This window comes from Macrotis lagotis, chromosome 4 (assembly GCF_037893015.1).
Source record: "Macrotis lagotis isolate mMagLag1 chromosome 4, bilby.v1.9.chrom.fasta, whole genome shotgun sequence".
NCBI classification, from domain to species: domain Eukaryota; kingdom Metazoa; phylum Chordata; class Mammalia; order Peramelemorphia; family Peramelidae; genus Macrotis; species Macrotis lagotis.
This window is the reverse complement of record NC_133661.1, coordinates 175,480,645-175,499,563: the sequence shown is the minus strand read 5'-3', so window position 1 is coordinate 175,499,563 and position 18,919 is coordinate 175,480,645. Positions and strand designations below refer to the sequence as shown.

Sequence of the window (18,919 nt, the reverse complement as noted above, 5' to 3'; positions counted from 1 at the left end):
TTTCTTTCACAATATAACTGTTATGGAAATGTTTTGCATGACTATATTTGTATAGCCTATATCAAATTATTTGCCTTCTCAATTGGGGGAGGGGGAAAAGAGGAGAGAGAGGGCAAAGAATTTGGAGCTCAGGATTTTAAAAATGAATGCTAACAATTGCTTTTACATATATCTGGGGAAAAATAAAATATTAAACTAAAAATCAACAATAATGATGTTATAAATGCTAACAAAGAAGATCAAACTGCAGTAAAAAGGATGGAGAACCTTAGGATTTGCTATAAGGTGAGGAAAGCTGGTTGGCATTCAGGTAGAGCTGATCCTACACCACTGACAATAAAGAACTGTTAATTGCTTTATGGGCCTCATCTTCCTCTACTAATCTCAACTAGAAAATCAAAATCACCTAAATCAGGACTCCCGCTTCAGTTGTTCTCTTGGAGGAGATCAAAACATCCCAACAGGAACAAGGGTAAGGACAGAACTGTCTTTGGGGAGGGGCTCCAGTTTAAGCTGGTTCATTGTTTACAAACAACAAACAGAAATCTCAGATTAAATTGGTTGGCAAGCAAATATCCCAGGGCACAGCTGCAGGTATAATAAATATCATTTTCTTTCTGCTATCAGGACTGGAAGAGACTTCATTTTATGTAGAGTGAACTCAGGTTGATGCTTACTATTATAAAAATCAATTCAGTAGAGATCATAGGAATATTATTAATTTCTGTCTTTTCACATTTCTGATTGGTTTCTCTGTTTCATATAAATTCATCTTCCACACAGGTGCCAAAGCAATTTTCCTAAAGCACAGGTTTGCCTATATCCCTTCCTTTCTACTCAATATGCTCCAATATACACCTCTTTTTGAAATTTAAAATTCTTCACAACCTGATCCAATCCTGATTTTCTAACCTTATATCTCAATTTATTACTTTCCTTTAATGAAATTACAATAAAATTTCACTGTTTAAAATTTTAAAGAAATCAAAAGTTTCCTATATTAGATTATTTGCTGTCATGGGGAGGAGAGAAGAAAGAGGCAAAAATATGGAACTCAAAATCTTAACAAAAAAAAATTAATGTTGAAAACTATCTTTACATGTAATTGAGAAAAAAATCAATTTAATTTAAAAACTAAACTAATAGTTCTTTAAAAAAAAAAAGTCAGTGCCAAAAGCCTAGTACATAACAACCACCTTAAAATAACAAAACAAACTGTGCAGACAATGGAGGAAGTAAGTTTAAAAAATAAAGGAAACAGATTGTGGCTCCCTACTTCCAAGGAATTTTATAAACTGGCAGACCAAAAAAAGAGAAGAATGGGGAGGCTTTATATAATAATAAAGTACTATTTTACCATATACTTTAAAAATGGCAGAAGTAATTTTTTAACATTCCACCTTCAGATTTGCATGAACTGATGCTGAGTGAGATGAGCAGAACCAGAAAAACATTGTACATCCTAACAGCAACATGGGGGTGATGATCAACCTTGATGGACTTGCTCATTCCATCAGTGCAACAACCAGGGACAATTTTGGGTTATCTGCAATGAAGAATATCATCTATATCCAGAGAAAGAATTATGGACTTTGAAGAAAGACCAAAACTATTACCATCAAATTAGGAAAAAAAAACATTATCTTATGATATAATTTTACTATCTCATACTTTATTTTTCTTCCTTAAGGATATGATTTCTCTGTCATCACATTCAACTGAGATCAAGGTATAACATGGAACTAATGTAAAGACTAGCAGAATGCCTTCTGTGGGGGGTGGGAAGCAAGAATGGGGGGAAAATTGTAAAACTCAAATAAAATCTTTCTAAAAAAATAAAAACAAAAAAAAGTTTAGTTTAGGAAAAATAAATAAATAAAATTCCACCTTCAGAAGACTAGAACCTCCACATATACTCCTTCTCTTACCTGTTTGCTGGGAAGCATCCACTAAAAGCACAATTTTTGACCGATTATCAGGTCCAGCAGCACTGGTTTCTTTCTGAGTAGCTACACTTTTTACTGGTGGCCTTTTACTTTTTACATGTTGCTGTAAAAGTTGCTGCTGCTGCTGCTGCTGCTGCTGTTTTAAATGGAGAAAATAATAATACTTCAATAAAACAATACTGTGAAAATATATACAAGTAAAATGAAAATGGACTAATCAGAGGTGTCCATAAAACTGGAGTACTAACCAGATTAAAATGCAACTGGGAATGTTTAACAGAATAAATAAAAAGACAATACAACATAAAGTTAATTCATGATTTTCTAAGTCACTATAAAGGCAGGGATCCTTGATAATTGATTGATGATTCCCAAATCCCCTTTCACCTACAGATTTCTTTCATACTGAGTATTTGACACAGAAACTGAGAATCTAATATTAATATAGATCACCCTTCCTAAGAAGCTGACTTTTTTGATTCTATCACTGGGTAAGAATTTTCTCCTGAGAATAAAAAAGTGTAAGATAATTTCCACCAAGTGAAAAAAAAAAAGGAAAACACTGAATTCCTATTATGTGATTTTTTTTTTTTTGCTTAACAATAACTGACTTGCTATTCCCCAATTAATAAATGGTCAAAGGATGTGAAAAGGCAATTCTCAGATGAAGAAATTAAAACCTAGCTATAGTCATATGAAAAAATGCAAATTTTAAGAGAAATCAGATTAGAGAAATGCAAATTAAAACAACTCTGAGGTACCACCTTACATGATGTGATATGGCCAATATGACAAAAAAGGAAAATGATCAGTGTTGGAGGGAATGTGGGAAAACTGGAGTTATGAACTGATCCAACCCTTCTGGAGAGCAATTTGGAATTATGCCCAAAGAGCAATGAAACTGTGCATTCCCTTTGATCAAGGAATACCACTACTAGGACCATAAACCCACATGTATAAAATTATTTATAGAAGTTCTTTTGTAGTGGCAAAGAATTGGAAATTGAAGGGATGCCCATCAACTGAGGAATGACTGAACAAATGGTAGTGTATGAATATGACGGTAAATGAATACTGTTCTGTGAGAAATTATTAGCTGCCAAACTTCAGAAAAATTTGGAAAGAATTGCATAAAGTGATGCTGAGTGAAATGAGCAGAATCAGGAGAAAATTATATACATTACAGCAACACTGTGTAATGGACTTGATCATCTCAACAATACAATAATCAAAAACAATTCTAAAGGACCTATGATGGAATATAACATCCACATCCAGAGAAGGAACTGTGCAATATGAATGCAAACCAGTTTACTATTTTCAATTTTTAGGATTTGTTTTATGTTTTTTTCTTCCTTTTTCTGATTCTTTCACAATATGATTAAAATGGAAGTGTTTAACACAGTTATACATATATAATATATATTTTATTGCTCTCTGTCAAGGGGAGGGAAGGAGCCAGGAGTGGAGGTAGAAAAATTTGAAACTCAAAACCTTACCCCCAGAAGTGATGTTTTGAAACTGTTTTTGCATGTAGTTAGAAAAATAAGTACATTTAAAAAAACACAATGACTAACTTGACAGAATTTTGAATTTGAGGAACTGAAGCCACTTATTAATTCTCCTAAAAGAAACATCTCTTCTCATTTTTTGGAATGTGGGCATCATTCTTCTACCTACCTACTTCTACTATCTTGTAGTCTTTATTCCTAACAAATTCCAAATAGATGATTATCAATGCAATGTAGATTTACTTAGAACAGAGATAGACTCAAAGCTTTATACAGCAACTATTTACTCTGGTTCTACTCCCCCCCCCCCCAAAGCACACTGTAATAGATCGAAGTCTTTTCATAGGACAGGGAGAAAGTACTGGCTCTCTACTGTACTGATATAAGTGGAAACTGAGAAGTCATCTTTTAGACTTCTAGTGGTAGACGAGATTCTGTGGATTCCAAATTTTTAGTTGCTATTTGAAAAATTAAAAATTTCAAAATAGGAATGTATCCTTTGACTAAAAAATACTTAAAACAGAATTTGTTGTCTTGTTTGTCATAAATTTAGCTTCACCAAATGTACTTACGCTCTCAAGGACTTCATTAATTCAGGAATATTTAGTCAAAAGTGTGAGAAGAAGGGAGAGCAACTGTTCTGTTCTAAAAATTTTGAGAATATTTCTTTAGTTTTGTTCATAAACATGATATATGATTCACTTTTCCTACTCCTTTGCTAGTCAGCTTTAAATTTTTATTTTGAAGATACTTTAAGTTGTATCTAGAAGGGATGATTCTTTGGTATTGTTTAATACTGAATAATACTATAAAGTGATTTATCATCAATTTAAAAAAAAAAAACTCTTCCTAGTGGCTGTATCCAAATCAGATAGTTGTTTACTTTGCATATTAAACATTTAGCGAAGGTCAACCTGAATCACCTTTGTCTAATGGATGAGTAACCACCGATGATGGAATATATAAGAAGGGAAAGAAAAGACATTAAGCCCAATTCTGGCAATGGGGGAAAAAAAGTTGGACCAAAAGAAGTGGTTCAGGATGGCACAGAAGGGAAAGGAATGAGCAAGACTTTAGTCCCAAACTACTTGATTTCCTTTGAAAGATTATTCAACATTCTTGAGTTTGATTTCATTCTCTAAAATTTAGGAAAATTTATCTCCTGCAAATTATAATGAGTTTTTTATTTAAATAAATGATATGACCAGAAAGGATAATAATCATTGTTGGAAGGGTTGTGGGAAATCTGAGACACTATTACACTGTTGGTGGAGCTGTGAACTCATCCAACATTTCTGGAGAGAAATTTGGAACTACGCCCAAAGGGCAACAAAAATGAGCATACCCTTTGACCCAGTAATACCACTACTGGGTCTATACCCTGAAGAGATGATGAAAAAGGGTAAAAACATCACTTGTACAAAAATATTCATAGCAGCCCTGTTTGTGGTGGCAAAGAACTGGAACTCAAGTAAATGTCCTTCAATTGGGGAATGGCTTAGCAAATTGTGGTATATGTATGTCATGCAACACTATTGTTCTATTAGAAACCAGGAGGGACGGGAATTCAGGGAAGCCTGGAGGGATTTGCATGAACTGATGTTGAGTGAGATGAGCAGAACCAGAAAAACACTGTACACTCTAACAGCAGCATGGGGGGCTGATGATCAACCTTGATGGACTCGCTCATTCCATCAGTACAACAATCAGGGACAATTTTGGCTGTCTGCAACGGAGAATACCATCTGTATCCAGATAAAAAGCCGTGGAGTTTGAACAAAGTTCAAGGACTAAATAAATTATAAAATCAGGATGTTAACAAAAATTTATTTTTAGAGTAACTTTGATGAAAATGTAATATTCCAGGGGCGGCTAGGTTGCTCAGTGTATAGACCACTGGCCCTGGAGTCAGGAGTACCTGAGTTCAAATCTGGCCTCAGACACTTAATAATTACCTAGCTGTGTGGCCTTGGACAAACCACTTAACCCCATTGCCTTGCAAAAAAAACCTTAAAAAAAAAAAAAAGAAAATATAACATTCCCAATATAAAACAGCTATGGAAATATTTCTTATATCATTCAATATTTTTTTTAATTCTGTGCAATACTATAACTGTATAGGAGTGAAAGGGAACAAGTTGAGAATAACTCATAAAAATAAAATCACAGTAGATAAAGGTGCCTGACAGTCAAATGCCACCTTGTACATCCCAGCTATTACTTAAATTCCAGGTCTCTCTATTAAATTTAGTGGACTGCATTAAAGTATAAATAAAGTAAATAAATAAAAAACATTTATTTTTTGCTTAGTATAACCCTAAGCATATATTAAATAATTGCTTCACACTAATATAAACATAATATAAATTCTGTGGTAATGACTTCATTTTAAATCCTTTGGAAGCACAAGGATATTGCAATTACATGAATTTATGTCAAAGTCTATCTATGAGAGGTCATGAAAAAATACTTGCATGGAGGCTACTAAAAAAACTGAAAGGCAGAAGAAAAAAATTTATAAATGTTATTTGTCCTTGTATATGATATCAGATATATATATATATATATATATATATATATAGATATAGATATATATATATATATATCTTTTGTCCAAGGACACATCTAGCTAAATTTGGAGAGGTGTATCACCAGGTTGGTGACAAGATGATGAGCTTTTATACCAAATGAACTCTCAGAAACTATCAACCAAGTCAAAGAGAGGCTAGAATTTGGGATGGTGGCAGAAGTGCCAACACTGACAAAAACTGAAATAATTGATTTATTACTACATCTTTTAATATAGTTTAAAAACTATAAATGTTTGTATTTGCACCAATATTAACAATATACACAATTTTAAAGAAGTCAAGGGAGTTACTTACTTTTTGCACAATGGGACCTCTATTACTACTTCTACTTCTGTGACTGGACAGGGGAAAGACTTGTCCAAGCTGATTTGGACGGTCAGTGCATTCTGTGGGAATAGTATTTAAACTATTTGCTGCTGGAAAAGTACTGGAGTAAGGTGTAGGAAAAGGATGGTAAAATCCCATAACTTGAGCACATGGAGCTGGCATCAACTGGTAATATGTATATTCTGTAGAAACAGGTGGCTGAGCAGAAATAATGGGATAAGCAAGGTATGGTCCTGGAGGATTTGGATTTGGTTGCTGCCATCGTAGATCACTGTTATATAATGGAAATTGTCTATAAAATAAACAGGAAAAAAAAGAGGAGAAATTTGTTTTATGAGCAAGTCAAAAAAAATCATGTTTAAGATCTAAAAGTTTTATATCTAAATTTAAAACCTAAAGCAAAGATAAGTAACCTTTTCTATTATGAAAAAGAAAATAGTTCAGGAAACCTCCATGTATTGCTAGTATAGAGATCAAAGTTACCTTTTCTTTGTTCTAGTCATTCAAATGTTATATACATATGAAAAAATTTATTCCATATTAAACATAAATCCAGGGGCAGTTAGGTGACACAGTAAATAGAGCACCACCCTGAAGTCAGGAGATCCTGAGTTCAAATCTGACCTCAGACACTTACTAATTACCTAGCTCTGTGACCTTGGGCAAGTCACTTAAACCCATTACTTTGCAAAAACCTAAAAAAAAAAATAATAAATCCACTATGACTTCTAATCCTATGGCAGAATCCTGTGGTAGGATTCTGTAGACAGTTAATGCAATTGAGTGGAATATTCCCAGTAAAACCCTCATAGGGTTAATATTCCTAGTGAGTCCTCTCAGGGTTAAGAAATAATAAGAAAGACAAACTATAATTAACGGATTATTCCTAGAAAGACCTTCTATTCCAAAAAAAAGGCTCATAAGTCACCTGCTTTATGATAAGACTATTTTTGCAAACTGGGAAGACTGTCTAACCATAGATATTACTTCATTAAGACAGTGATGAAGGTCCCAAATTACTTCACTTGGGAAAAGTATTATGAAAACATTTCATTGTTTTCTCTGCCTGTTGATGGGGGTAGATTTTCCTCAAGATTGTGCCTTCAGAGACCCAGCCAATGGGTTAAAGAAGAAAGTGGTTAAGGAGGGGGGACTGGCATTAGGACCTATATAATCTTGCTTGACTGTCCTTTAGCTGCAGCCTTTTGATCATGAATCTGCCCTTCTCTCAAGAAAAGCAAATAAAAACTTTTGCTCAGCAGTCCCTGAAGATTTTGTTTGGTATATTTTTATCTCACACACACACACACACACAAACACGATCATCATAAGATTCCACTTTAGCTTTTTTATACCTTTCTCATCCTCCTCCCTTAACAACATGGGAAGACACTCTTGTGTGCCACTTCCCTCCTCTAGCAATAGAAATGCAATCCAAGTGCAAGAGAGAAATAAAAATAAAAGCAATAATCCTGTCTATTCTAGTAGCACTAATCTCAGTAAAACACAATTATGAGGTGCTCAAATACAATGAAGGAAGAGTGGCATGTCTCCTCACATACATTGACACAGGCTCTTCAGGGATCCTACTAATGGGCTTAGGTCTCAGACTTCATATTAAAAAAGGTGGCTATTTCTTGGGGGGGGGGGGAGGACGGGGCAGATGTTATAAGAAAAAATGAGAGAACATTACAAAGAAAATCTTTTTTCTTTATTTTACTTCCCCAAATATAGGAGATATACAAGCATATAAGAGATTTGCATGCATGAAAAATACTGGGTTTAGCTGACTGAAATAAGTGTTGCAATAGCACCCAATATAACTAAAGTTTGTAATAAATGTTTTTTGACTGAAAATAAATGCTAAATTGCCATACAATATTTTATTGCTAAATCAAAGACTGGTAATAATTTTTCTTTGTATTAAAACTTATCTTTGTAGGGCTAAATATAATATAGAACCAAGAAGTTTTTATTGGCTTCTTCCTATATCCTTTATTTCTTCCCTCCCATCAATTCAACTTTAAACAAGATTGAAGAATTTCATGGAATGTTGAAAAAACAAATTCCTATGGTCATCACATTAATATGAGTGCATACCCACACATACACATAAAAACACTAATCTTTGTACTTCATAATATAAAAATATTTTTTAAAATTATTGATTTCTTCAAGTTTTAAGCAAAAGTGTAGTAGTAATTCAGTCTTCAGTCATTTTTAGGAACCAGAAAAAAGTGCCAATTATGATAATTAAGCCCTATCATTTTTATACTCTGCCCTCCCTCTCCTTCAATATATATATATATATATATATGTGTGTATGTGTGTGTGTGTTTATATATAGATATATATGCACATATATATATATGGGGAGATATATATATATATATATATATATATATATACCATAAAAAAAATACCTATTAGACTGGTTTTCCTGCACAAAAGGATAGCAAGTTATCAGGTAGCTGGGAATTGGAGTTGGTTCCACTCCACTCACACTTCCACTATCACCTGGAAGTGCCATTGGGATCATAAGAGTATCAGGATTCTTTTTCTGAGGAACAAATGGCTCTACTTCAGCAGACAGCTTGACATTCTTTAGAGAGAAGAGAAAAATGAATTAATATGTGATTAAAAGAAATGTCAAAATCAATACAAATTTGACAAAGGAGAATCTATCTTTCAAAACAACAATTATCTTTATTCAGAATTTTCACGGAACATTTAAGAGAAACAGTAGTGTCACTTTAAAACAGTTGAACCAACAAGTTATTCATACAAAGCCATCAATTAAAACAATGGAAAATTCATAAGGGTTACCAAGTTTCAATGAAATCATTTCTTCTTACGTAATCAAAGCTGTTAAAGCAATCAAGAATACAAGGAAGTCATACTTCAGAAACTAAAAATAAACTTAGTAGTAAGATATTTAATTCCACAGACAAACTTGTTTGGGCTTTACTAATTTTTGTCTTTTTTCATTTAGATTAAAGATAAAATAGTTACTTCAAAAATGTGAAAGTATCCATTGATATTTCAATACACAATATAGACAAAACTAAAAAAGAAAAATTAAATCTAATCTAAAGATTTAACACAAAGAAACAACTTTCTTAAATTGATCATTGAAAATCTTTAGATGAAATTTAACAAAAATTTAAAACTTCAAAAGCATATGTTCTATATTAAATGTTCAATTTTCTACAAAAATCTTATATATTTAAATATATTATCTTTCTTTTGAGTGGCAAAATATCACTAAAGTAACACACATTTTAGAATATTTGATGTTAAACTACTGTCGGAAAATTCTGAATTATTATCAAACTCATTAATTTGAATGTAAAATCTTCAGCAATTATAAAATTACAATGAAATTTGTGAGAAAAAAGTTTCAGCACTCATTACTTGATATTTATTTAATTTATCTGAATCAAAGATTATTAATCATATAGTCCTTTGGAAGTCAGATGAAACCTCTGGATCTTTTCTCAAAATAATATTTGTAAAAAGAAATTATATAGGATCATAAGGAAGATCAATTATATTTTTTAAATGTTTTAAGTTCAAAGATCCTGATAAAGAACTTGATTTAGATTTTTAAAATCTGTGAAACTCAACTTAAAATGTCTTCAGTTATTGAAAATTCACAGTGACATAGATTTCTCAACATCATTCTGAATTATTCTCAGGCAATGCTGTCAAAAAAAATACAAGTTCCTTGTACAAAACATGGAAATCTGTAGGATAGCAGCACTAGACTAACAGTGAAAAAATAGTTAAGTTAAATCTCTGACATTTCCTAGTTTGATGACCACTTAACATCTATGAGTCTGTTTCTTTTGACTCAAAAGTTAATCTCTAAAAATCAGTTTGCAAATGTCAAAACACCACATTAATCAAAATAGTAATAGATATTGAGGTGGATTACACATTTTTCCTTCTTATATAAAAGTCTATTAACTTACTGTAAAACATTCAGATAGAATTTGCTTTAAAAAAAGAAAAAGAACAGCATTAAGCCAGACCATTAATATTTTTCCTTAAGAATCTTTAGGCTCAGGGGGCGGCTAGGTGGCGTAGTGGATAAAGCACCGGCCCTGGAGTCAGATGTACCTGGGTTCAAATCTGGTCTGACACTTAATAATTACCAAGCCATGTGGCCTTGGGCAAGCCACTGAACCCCATTTGCCTTGCAAAAAAAAACCTAAAAAAAAAATCTTTAGGCTCCTCACTGAATTTTGCTCTTCTACCTAACACTCTCAAATAAATGAAGCAGAAAAATATCACTGCTTTACAATCTAAAGGCATATGGAAAAATGCTCTAAATCAAAACTGATCAGAGAAATGCAAATCAAAACAACTCTTAGGTGGGCATCTCAAACCTTTCAGATTGTCTAATATAACAAAAAAAGAAAAACATTGGATGTTGAGGGAGATATGGGAAAACTGGGAAATTAATGCATTGCTGATGGAATTGTGAACTAATTCAAACATTCTGGAAAGGGCTATAAAACTGCATAACCTTTGATCTAGCAATACCATAGTTAAGTCTATATTCCAAAGACATTCAGAAAAAGGAAAAGGGCCAATCTGTACAAAAATTCAAAGTCAAAGGATGTCCATCAATTGGGGAACGGTTAAACAAACTGTGGTATGTGATTGTAATAGAATCTTATTGTGCTATAAAAAATATCAAGCAGAATGATTTCAAAACACCTGAAGAGACTTAACAGATACATAACAAAATGAACAAAATGAAAACACTGTACATATTAACAGCAATAATCTTTGATGAATACCTATGACAGCTATTCTCAGTAATGCAAAGATTCAATTTAGCCCCAAGATACTAATGATGAAGCATACTATCTACTTCAAAAGAAATGATATTGTTTTAATACAGTCTGCAGCATGCTATTTTTCATTTTCTTTCTTTCATATTTTTCTTTTATTCAAATCTTCTTGTACAAAATAATTAGTATGGAAATGTTTTACATAATTGCACAGGTATAACCTATATAACCTTACTATTTCAGGGAAGGAGGAGAGGTATGATTTGGAACTCAAAATTTTAATTAATAATGGTTTTTTAAAAAGTATTAATGTTTTGAAGTAGTTAATTCAGCGCTTAAAATTCTCATTTGATTTAAAGACCTTTAAGAAGGCAAAATTTAGACCACAACTTTAACTTAACTTTATGTAGCAACAGAGAGCAAAATACCAAACTATGATTCAAAAAGTTAGTACTTTTTAACAAGAGAATTTTTTTTTAGGTTTTTGCAAGGTAAATGGGGTTAAGTGACTTGCCCAAGGCCACACAGCTATGTAATTATTAAGTGTCTGAGACCAGATTTGAATAATATAATAATTGAAAGTTTCTCAGAATAAAATAAAATTCATGTCTTCAAATATAAAATTTAGTTGAAAGAGTAGCAGATAGGGGAGTTAAAGGACCTGGGTTCGAGGTCTGACTTTACTTACTACCAAACCTTGAGTGACCTTTCAGGAAGTCATAAAAGACTCTCAATCCATTTTTTTCCTCTCTAACTGAACCAGGCAACTTCTAAGGTCCCTTCCAACTCCAAATTTATGGTCCTTTAAACAAGAAATTTCAAGATTTAAGTTCAGTTTGCTTTGACAATGCATATATTCCTGTCGAGTTATGTTTAAATCATATTTTATAAAAGAAACTGTTCAATGCACCAGAAAGATGTTTAAAATTCTCCTGAATTGTTGAAAATCCTCAATAAATTGTTTTGAAATGTGAAAAAATGTAACCTAACGAGTCTGTTTTATAAATCTACATCTGTGTATAATAATATGTTTTTAAAGCAAGAAATACTTTCAATTCAAATGAACTATATTTTAGCAATGTTAATAGCTAATTTAAAACATAACTCTCAAATGAAAATAATCAATATAAATGACTGGAATCTCTCTCTCTCTACACACACACACACACACACACACACACACACACACACACACACACTCCACACAATATTTATTTCATTTATGGTTAAAACTTTGTTCAATTCTCAGTTCAGTTTGTGGTGCCCAAAATACCTTGTAGAAGACTTTTAACAAATTGATCAATGAAATGCTCAATGGGTCATCATAATTTACATCAGATTTTTTGCAAGCAAAAAAATTCATATTTATTCAATTTTAAGTTTATTTTCCCTTTTATTTGATGTTTTTCAATAGTACTAGTTATATATTTCAACAATTTAAATTACAATAAATATAAATGACCCCTTTGTTCTTTGCCTAAAAGAAAAGCTACTATAGTCATCACCAGCTGCAGAGACAGAAGATGTCACTAGTAGGAACAGACTGGTAAAGTAAATTCTACAGTTAGAGCACTGCATAGTTTGTTTTTTTTTAAAGATCTTGTTTGTTGTGACTTTAGGAAGCCCTTTATCTCATACTGAAATGCATTATCTCTCCTCCTCCAACCCATAGATCAGGAAAGTAACATTAAAATTTCTAATTGTTTTCCCATATTTCACAATTTGATAAAGCAGATACAAACAATATGTTGGGAATGAGTATAGCACTAAACTAGAAAAAAAAAAGATACATGAACCACTTTTATTTGTGTGAAGGTGAAAAAGAAAATTTTGCAGTCAACAAGAAAATGTAGTGAACTATGAGAATATGAGGACACGCTATGTTAATATTTGGTTTTATTACTAATTTTTGAATCTTGAGTAAATTAGAGATTATTTTATATTTATTTTGATTAGAGCTGATTTTTCAGACATCAGAAATCTCACTTCAAGAATTCTAAAAATAAGTTTTTAAATTATAGTAAAAAAGAGAGGGTTGAAAAACTAGTATTACCAATGCTAGTTTATACTTTTGCCTTGTTATCGTTTAAAAAAAAGCCCAACTATGAAATTAAATTATCTTTCATTACCAAAAGAACTTCAGATTCAGAATGCCTTAATGAAATTTTTTCATAATTTTAAAATGATCACTGAAAAATTATGTTCATATAATTATACCTGAAACTATGGTGAGTATATTAGGGAGTTGATCCATTTCTTCAAAGAAATTATAATGGAGGTCATTCATGATACTGTTTCTGCAACTAGCATATTCAAGTTACCTCCCCACAAAATTGAAAATTCAGAAACAAAAATAAAAAATCTTACTTCAATCCTATTTGATTAGCCTGGTCAAATATAGTGAGGGTCCACTTAAATTCAGCAAGTGTTTATTAAGGCAGTATTCTGTAGAAGATAAATACCATCTATATATTTATTTGTTGATAATTCACATTGAATATTTTTTCCCATACTAAACAATGTGAAACTAAGTCTAAACATCTGCATTAGAAAATAATAATCCTGTCTCACAATTAAGTTTCAGAAGAAATTATAATTCTCACTGAAAGAAAAGGAAAAAAAGTCAGATTATAAAAACACTTTATATTTTATCCATCTTAGAATGGAAACTGAAATCACACTTTTAAGATGTTTTACCTGCTGTAGTCAAAAGTATGTTCTGAAGAAAAGTGTGATATAATGAAATAATGAGTACTCAAGAAAACCCCAAAAGTAAACCTAACTACCTGGAGATTTACTCAAAAGGTTTACACTAAATAAATCACTTGCCAAAACAAACTATGACAGTAACTTTAGTGTGAATGTAAAAATTTCGCAAGACTTCAAAACACATTTAGAAAAATCAAAGTCTGAAACTTTAATTTGTTAACAGTAAGTTTTCCTACCCACTTGCATTCCTAATTAACTTTTTTTTGCTTTAAAAAACTACACAAACTAATTCAATTCAAATAAATATTTATTAATATATATTTACTAATTATTGAGTCAATGAAATTTGTGTTATTTACTTTTACATTAAAAAATAAAAGCCATAATTGGCTACTCTAACTCTACAGTTTAAAAATGAACACATCTGGGGGTAGCTTAACATCATTAATGACATTAGTATTTTTTAAAGCATTGGAAATTATGAAAATTTATTTTTAAAAGGAAGAAATCACAAAAAAAATTCCACCCTCTTATGGATTCCTGGCATATGCAGACATACACCTCATAGCATTACTGCTTTCTTTAATTCTTAGAAAGTAACAAAAGAGTCTAACAAATTCTAAGTATAGAATTCTCCACTAGTTATTCACTGGAAAGCAGGTCAAGTTTTGAACTCTGTGTACTCATTCTCATGTCTTTGGAAATAAATTGGTTAATACTTCAAATAAGAAACAAGATTTCTTTCACTATGTGTAATCTAGAATGATCTGCAATTAATTTTTGTGGCCATGTTTGAAATCAAATATTTAATAAAATAAAATCTAGTTATTAATTCTTCCTATTCCTCCACACTTTTTTCAAGAAAAAGCTATGCATTATTAGACCTACTGTTTCAAGAACACCTAAATGAAATCTAGTAAATGAAATCTAGAAGTCCTGCTGTTTTTCTTTGATAGTTAAGATGAAAATGTTTTTATATAAAAATATCTAAACGACTATTAGAATTCTTTGCTAGTATGTAATATATCTCCCAAACATAGTCATCATCATAAGATTATTTACAAAATCATAGTACTTTTAATGACTAAGTTTATGCTCTTAGAAATCACCTACTCCAAATCTCTCCTCAGAAACTGTTAAATATACTCTTTTCCACTGAGCAAAACATATCATATGGCAGGTACAACTAGATAGAGAATTAAGAGAATACTATTAAATTCAAGAAGTCAACTAATTTAGGTAGAAAGGTAAACAAACACATGCATAGAAAACACTTAAGGTAAAAAATACACGCACACTTTATACCTATCTCCAGCCTTCAGCAGAAATTATTTCCTCATATACTTCATATTCCAAAGATGACCACATTCAAATAAATAGCTAAATTAAAAGTTGTTGTTTAAATAGTTAATTGTACTTCCTTTAGGATAAAAGGGACTTTAAGTATATACTAGCATTACTAGTTACTGTTCTGGCATCCTGGTGAATAACCAAAATACTTAACCCTTTCATTAGCTTACACCTATAAACAAGGAAATGGTTCAACACTCTCTTATTTTGTCACTTCAAAAAGTCAGCCATCTTTGATAAACAGTTCTTTCAGACTTGAATCAAACAGGCCAGAAAAAATAAGGCAGAGATTTAACAAGGTCAACAGAACACAAGATATATTAAAGCCCTTTTTCATGAAATTCCATGTTATTCTACCAAATCTATTCATATTTTCAAAGTCATGTGTACTTATATACATATCTAAAGGGGGGGGCAGAGAGGAAAGAAGAGCAGAAAGAGGGAAAAAGAAGAGGGAAGAATGAAAGGAGAGGGAGGGGAAAAGGGGAGGAAAGGAGGAAAAGAAAGAGGGAAGGAGAGAGAAGAAAGGTATGGAAGAGAGGGAGAGACAGAAATGTAGAGAGAGAAAAAGGGAGGATAGGAAGAGAAAGAGTAAGGAGAAAGCCTGCATCATAAAAGTCCTAGGAAATTGGAAACCTATTTCTCTGTTAACATGCTTCATATCTCCCTACCCCCAAGACAGATAGAACCACACTGCATCTCTCCTCGTCTTCCACCATCCTATTACCCATTTCATTACCTGATGAAGGTTAAGGCCCTCAGCAAAAGACATTCGTGGAAATAAAGTATATCAAATTTGCTTCTCGTGAACAGCTCTAGCAGGAGGTTTGAGAGAAGGGAGGAAAAAAAAAATCTAAAACTTCTGAAGGAAACCCACCACCACCCACCACCCTTGTTTTCGGATTGTGCATTTCAATTATTCCTTTCAACCAGTCACACCATCATCTGCCTTACAACTAGTAATCAAGATTTTGGAATAAAAACAATCAATCAACCCAAAGTACAAGTCCTTTCTGAATTTAAAAAGATAAAGAAAGCGATAATTAATTTGGTTCGTTGAATGTCCCATCTCTTTACAAATCCACACCCTAAACTTTTAAAACAACCTGGCTTTTCTTGGTTAGGGTTTTTTTTTCCCCTGAACCTACTCCCTGACGTCGGGGAGGGTGAAAGGGTGTCACTAAGCAAGCGGCGGGTGAAGGACCGACGGGCACCTGGGTGCAGGCTTCTTTCTAGGGCACCTCCACTGCCCTCTCCCTCACGTGTGCCCGCATTCTGACGACACATCCCTCGGACCGTCCTTTCGAAGCTCAGCACTATCTGCCGGGGGGAGGGGAGCAGGAATTTGGGGGAGCTACAGATGAGCGGGGGAGGGGGAGGCACCTGGAATCACGCAGGTGCCCAAACCAGCTGGCAGACCCCGCCCCCCAAGCTGGAACCCGGGGCGGAGGGGGCGTGGAGAGCCCCCCACCCTCCCTCCGGCGCTCCGGAGGGGGGTGGGGAGGGCGCCCCGGGAAGGGAGCTGTCAGACGCGGGCCCCGGGGCCGGGGCCTCTCTCCGCGGCCGCACCGGGCCTCGGGCCTCTGCCGCCCCGGAGGCTCGCCCGTCCCGGTCCCGCGTACCTGGTCCCCGGCGGCGGCGGCTCGGTCCATGGCGCCTGCTACGGGAGCGGGAGCCGCTCTCAGTCAGCGACGAGAACGCCCAGGGCCGCTTCCCCCATGGCCCCCGCCCGGGACGTGACCGTGATCCGGGCCCGCCCGCCCCTCTCGCTCGGGCTCAGGCGCCGAGGCCGGCTACGCCACTGGCCGCCGCGGCAGCTCCAGCTCCCGGAGATGATGGAGAAGGAGGAGGAGAGGCGGGGGGCGGGGGGAGAGGGGACAACAGTGGAGGGAGGAGGCGGAGGGAAGGACGGGGAGACGGGGGGAGGGGGAGAGAAGGCCTCCGCGACGGGAGCCGGGGAGGCTCAGACGACTGCGGAAGGCGTTGTTGCGGAGAGAAGCGGCCTTCTGGGGAGAGAATGGGGCGGGTCCGGCCGGGGGAGTGACGGGGCTTCCCAGCCAATGGAGGAGACTCTCAGCTGAAAGCGCCCCACCTACACACTGGGGCCTGACAAGTTACAAGACTCAGGAAAAAGCCTGTCCATCTCCAGGGAGAGAACTCACGAACCCTGACGACTGCAGGCTCAAGCATATTTTTTTTCGTTTTCTTTATTTTTTTTTCCTTGCAACATGGCTAATCTAGAAATAATGTTTTACAAGACTTCTCATGTATAATCGATATCATTTACCTACCTTCTCGATGGGTGACAGAGAGAGAGAGACTGAACTGGGGACGGGTGGCTCATATTTGAAGGCGAATTTTATACCTATTGCGCCAGTACCATAAAGCTCTGTGGTTTAGGAAGTGCCTTCAGGGCTTTAGTATCTAGGACACTTTGATTCTGCCCCAGAGTACACTCAGGATCCTCTCCTGTATCGTAGGAAGGAATGATTTCTTAAGTTAATATTGTACAGTAAATTAATATTTAAAAGATTTTTTTTTATTCCGTTCGGCAGCTAGCTCTTGATTCTGGGGATCTGAAGCTGTTTCAGCAAAGTTTTCACCCTCAGGAAGCTTACAGTCTAGTTGAGGAATAAGACATGCAGTTCACTTCTACCGAAGTTTATTGATTAGGTAACCACCGTGTGCTATAGGCACTGCTTGTTGCAGATACAATGTATCTCTTCTGGTCCAAGGCGGGCTCAGGACACTGACTGGGAAGATGAAAGTCTCCTGACGGACATTTAAAATTCTTGTGACCTTAGTAAGGTCACTTAACCTATTTAGATCTCAGTCTCTTCACTTCTCAAATGAAGAAAGTGAACTAGATGCTTTCTAGTATCCCTTTAAGCTGATGATCCTGTGATCAGACTCTTCTTAAACTTACTAATATAGGGAGGTAATGACATGTACACAAAGGAGAATGAGATCAGGGCAAAAGAGAGGCCCAACCTGCTATAAGAAATTTGAGGAGGGAGAGATCACTTTCAGTCCATGGAGGAGATGGTACTTGAGTTGGGCCACAAATGAAGGAATCTCAATAGATAAGAATTGGGGAGGAGGCGGTGGTAATCCATTCCAGACTTGGAAAGCTTAGACTATGTACAAAGGCACAGAAAGAGAAGAAAGTTCAAATGACAGATACTATACTATAATTTACAATATGGTCAAACATATTTGCATTTTTCTCGAAGCCTACCATTTGTTTATTTAAAATTAAATGTTGCACTTTACCTAAACAAATGAAAATACAATTGAATTTCACAATTATTTTATCATGTCCCATTTGACCTTGTATTTCACAAGCCTAACTCTGGTTTCACCCTGTTATATGGTAGTTAAAAAGGCATAGCAATTAAATAAACAGATACTCATCCTTCTAAATGGAAGGATAATAAAATCCTGAATTTCCTAATTTGTTTTTCAGAGCTGGCAAAAAAATTAGTACTGTCTTTGATCATAACATATCTAATCCAGTTCAATCTAATCCACAATTTACTGAAAGATTTTCCCTTTTTAGGGAAAAAATATTTCAGTTATCCTATTAGGGAACTGAGCTAAAGAAACTACTATAAATGACATGTTTTGCTACTTTTTATTTCAAAATACATTTCTAAATATATGAAAGTTTCTGAGTATAAATG

The 18,919-nt window shown here is 34.4% G+C and overlaps 1 protein-coding gene across 7 annotated transcripts in view; it reads right to left on the bottom strand.

Moving 5' to 3' along the window:
- SECISBP2L (SECIS binding protein 2 like) overlaps window positions 1-17,028 on the bottom strand; it is an 82,764-nt gene extending 65,736 nt beyond the window's left edge. For 2 of the 7 annotated variants that reach the window (XM_074234727.1, XM_074234721.1), the window contains exons 1-4: window positions 15,976-16,369; window positions 8,799-8,977; window positions 6,343-6,667; window positions 1,929-2,082 (exon numbers count right to left, since the gene is read on the bottom strand). In XM_074234727.1, coding sequence (XP_074090828.1) covers window positions 1,929-2,082; window positions 6,343-6,667; window positions 8,799-8,977; window positions 15,976-16,008 — 691 coding nt within the window. In that variant the 5' untranslated portion in view covers window positions 16,009-16,369. The other 5 variants (XM_074234722.1, XM_074234725.1, XM_074234724.1 and 2 more) reach the window with 5 other exon arrangements.
- Window positions 17,029-18,919: the final 1,891 nt, after the last annotated feature.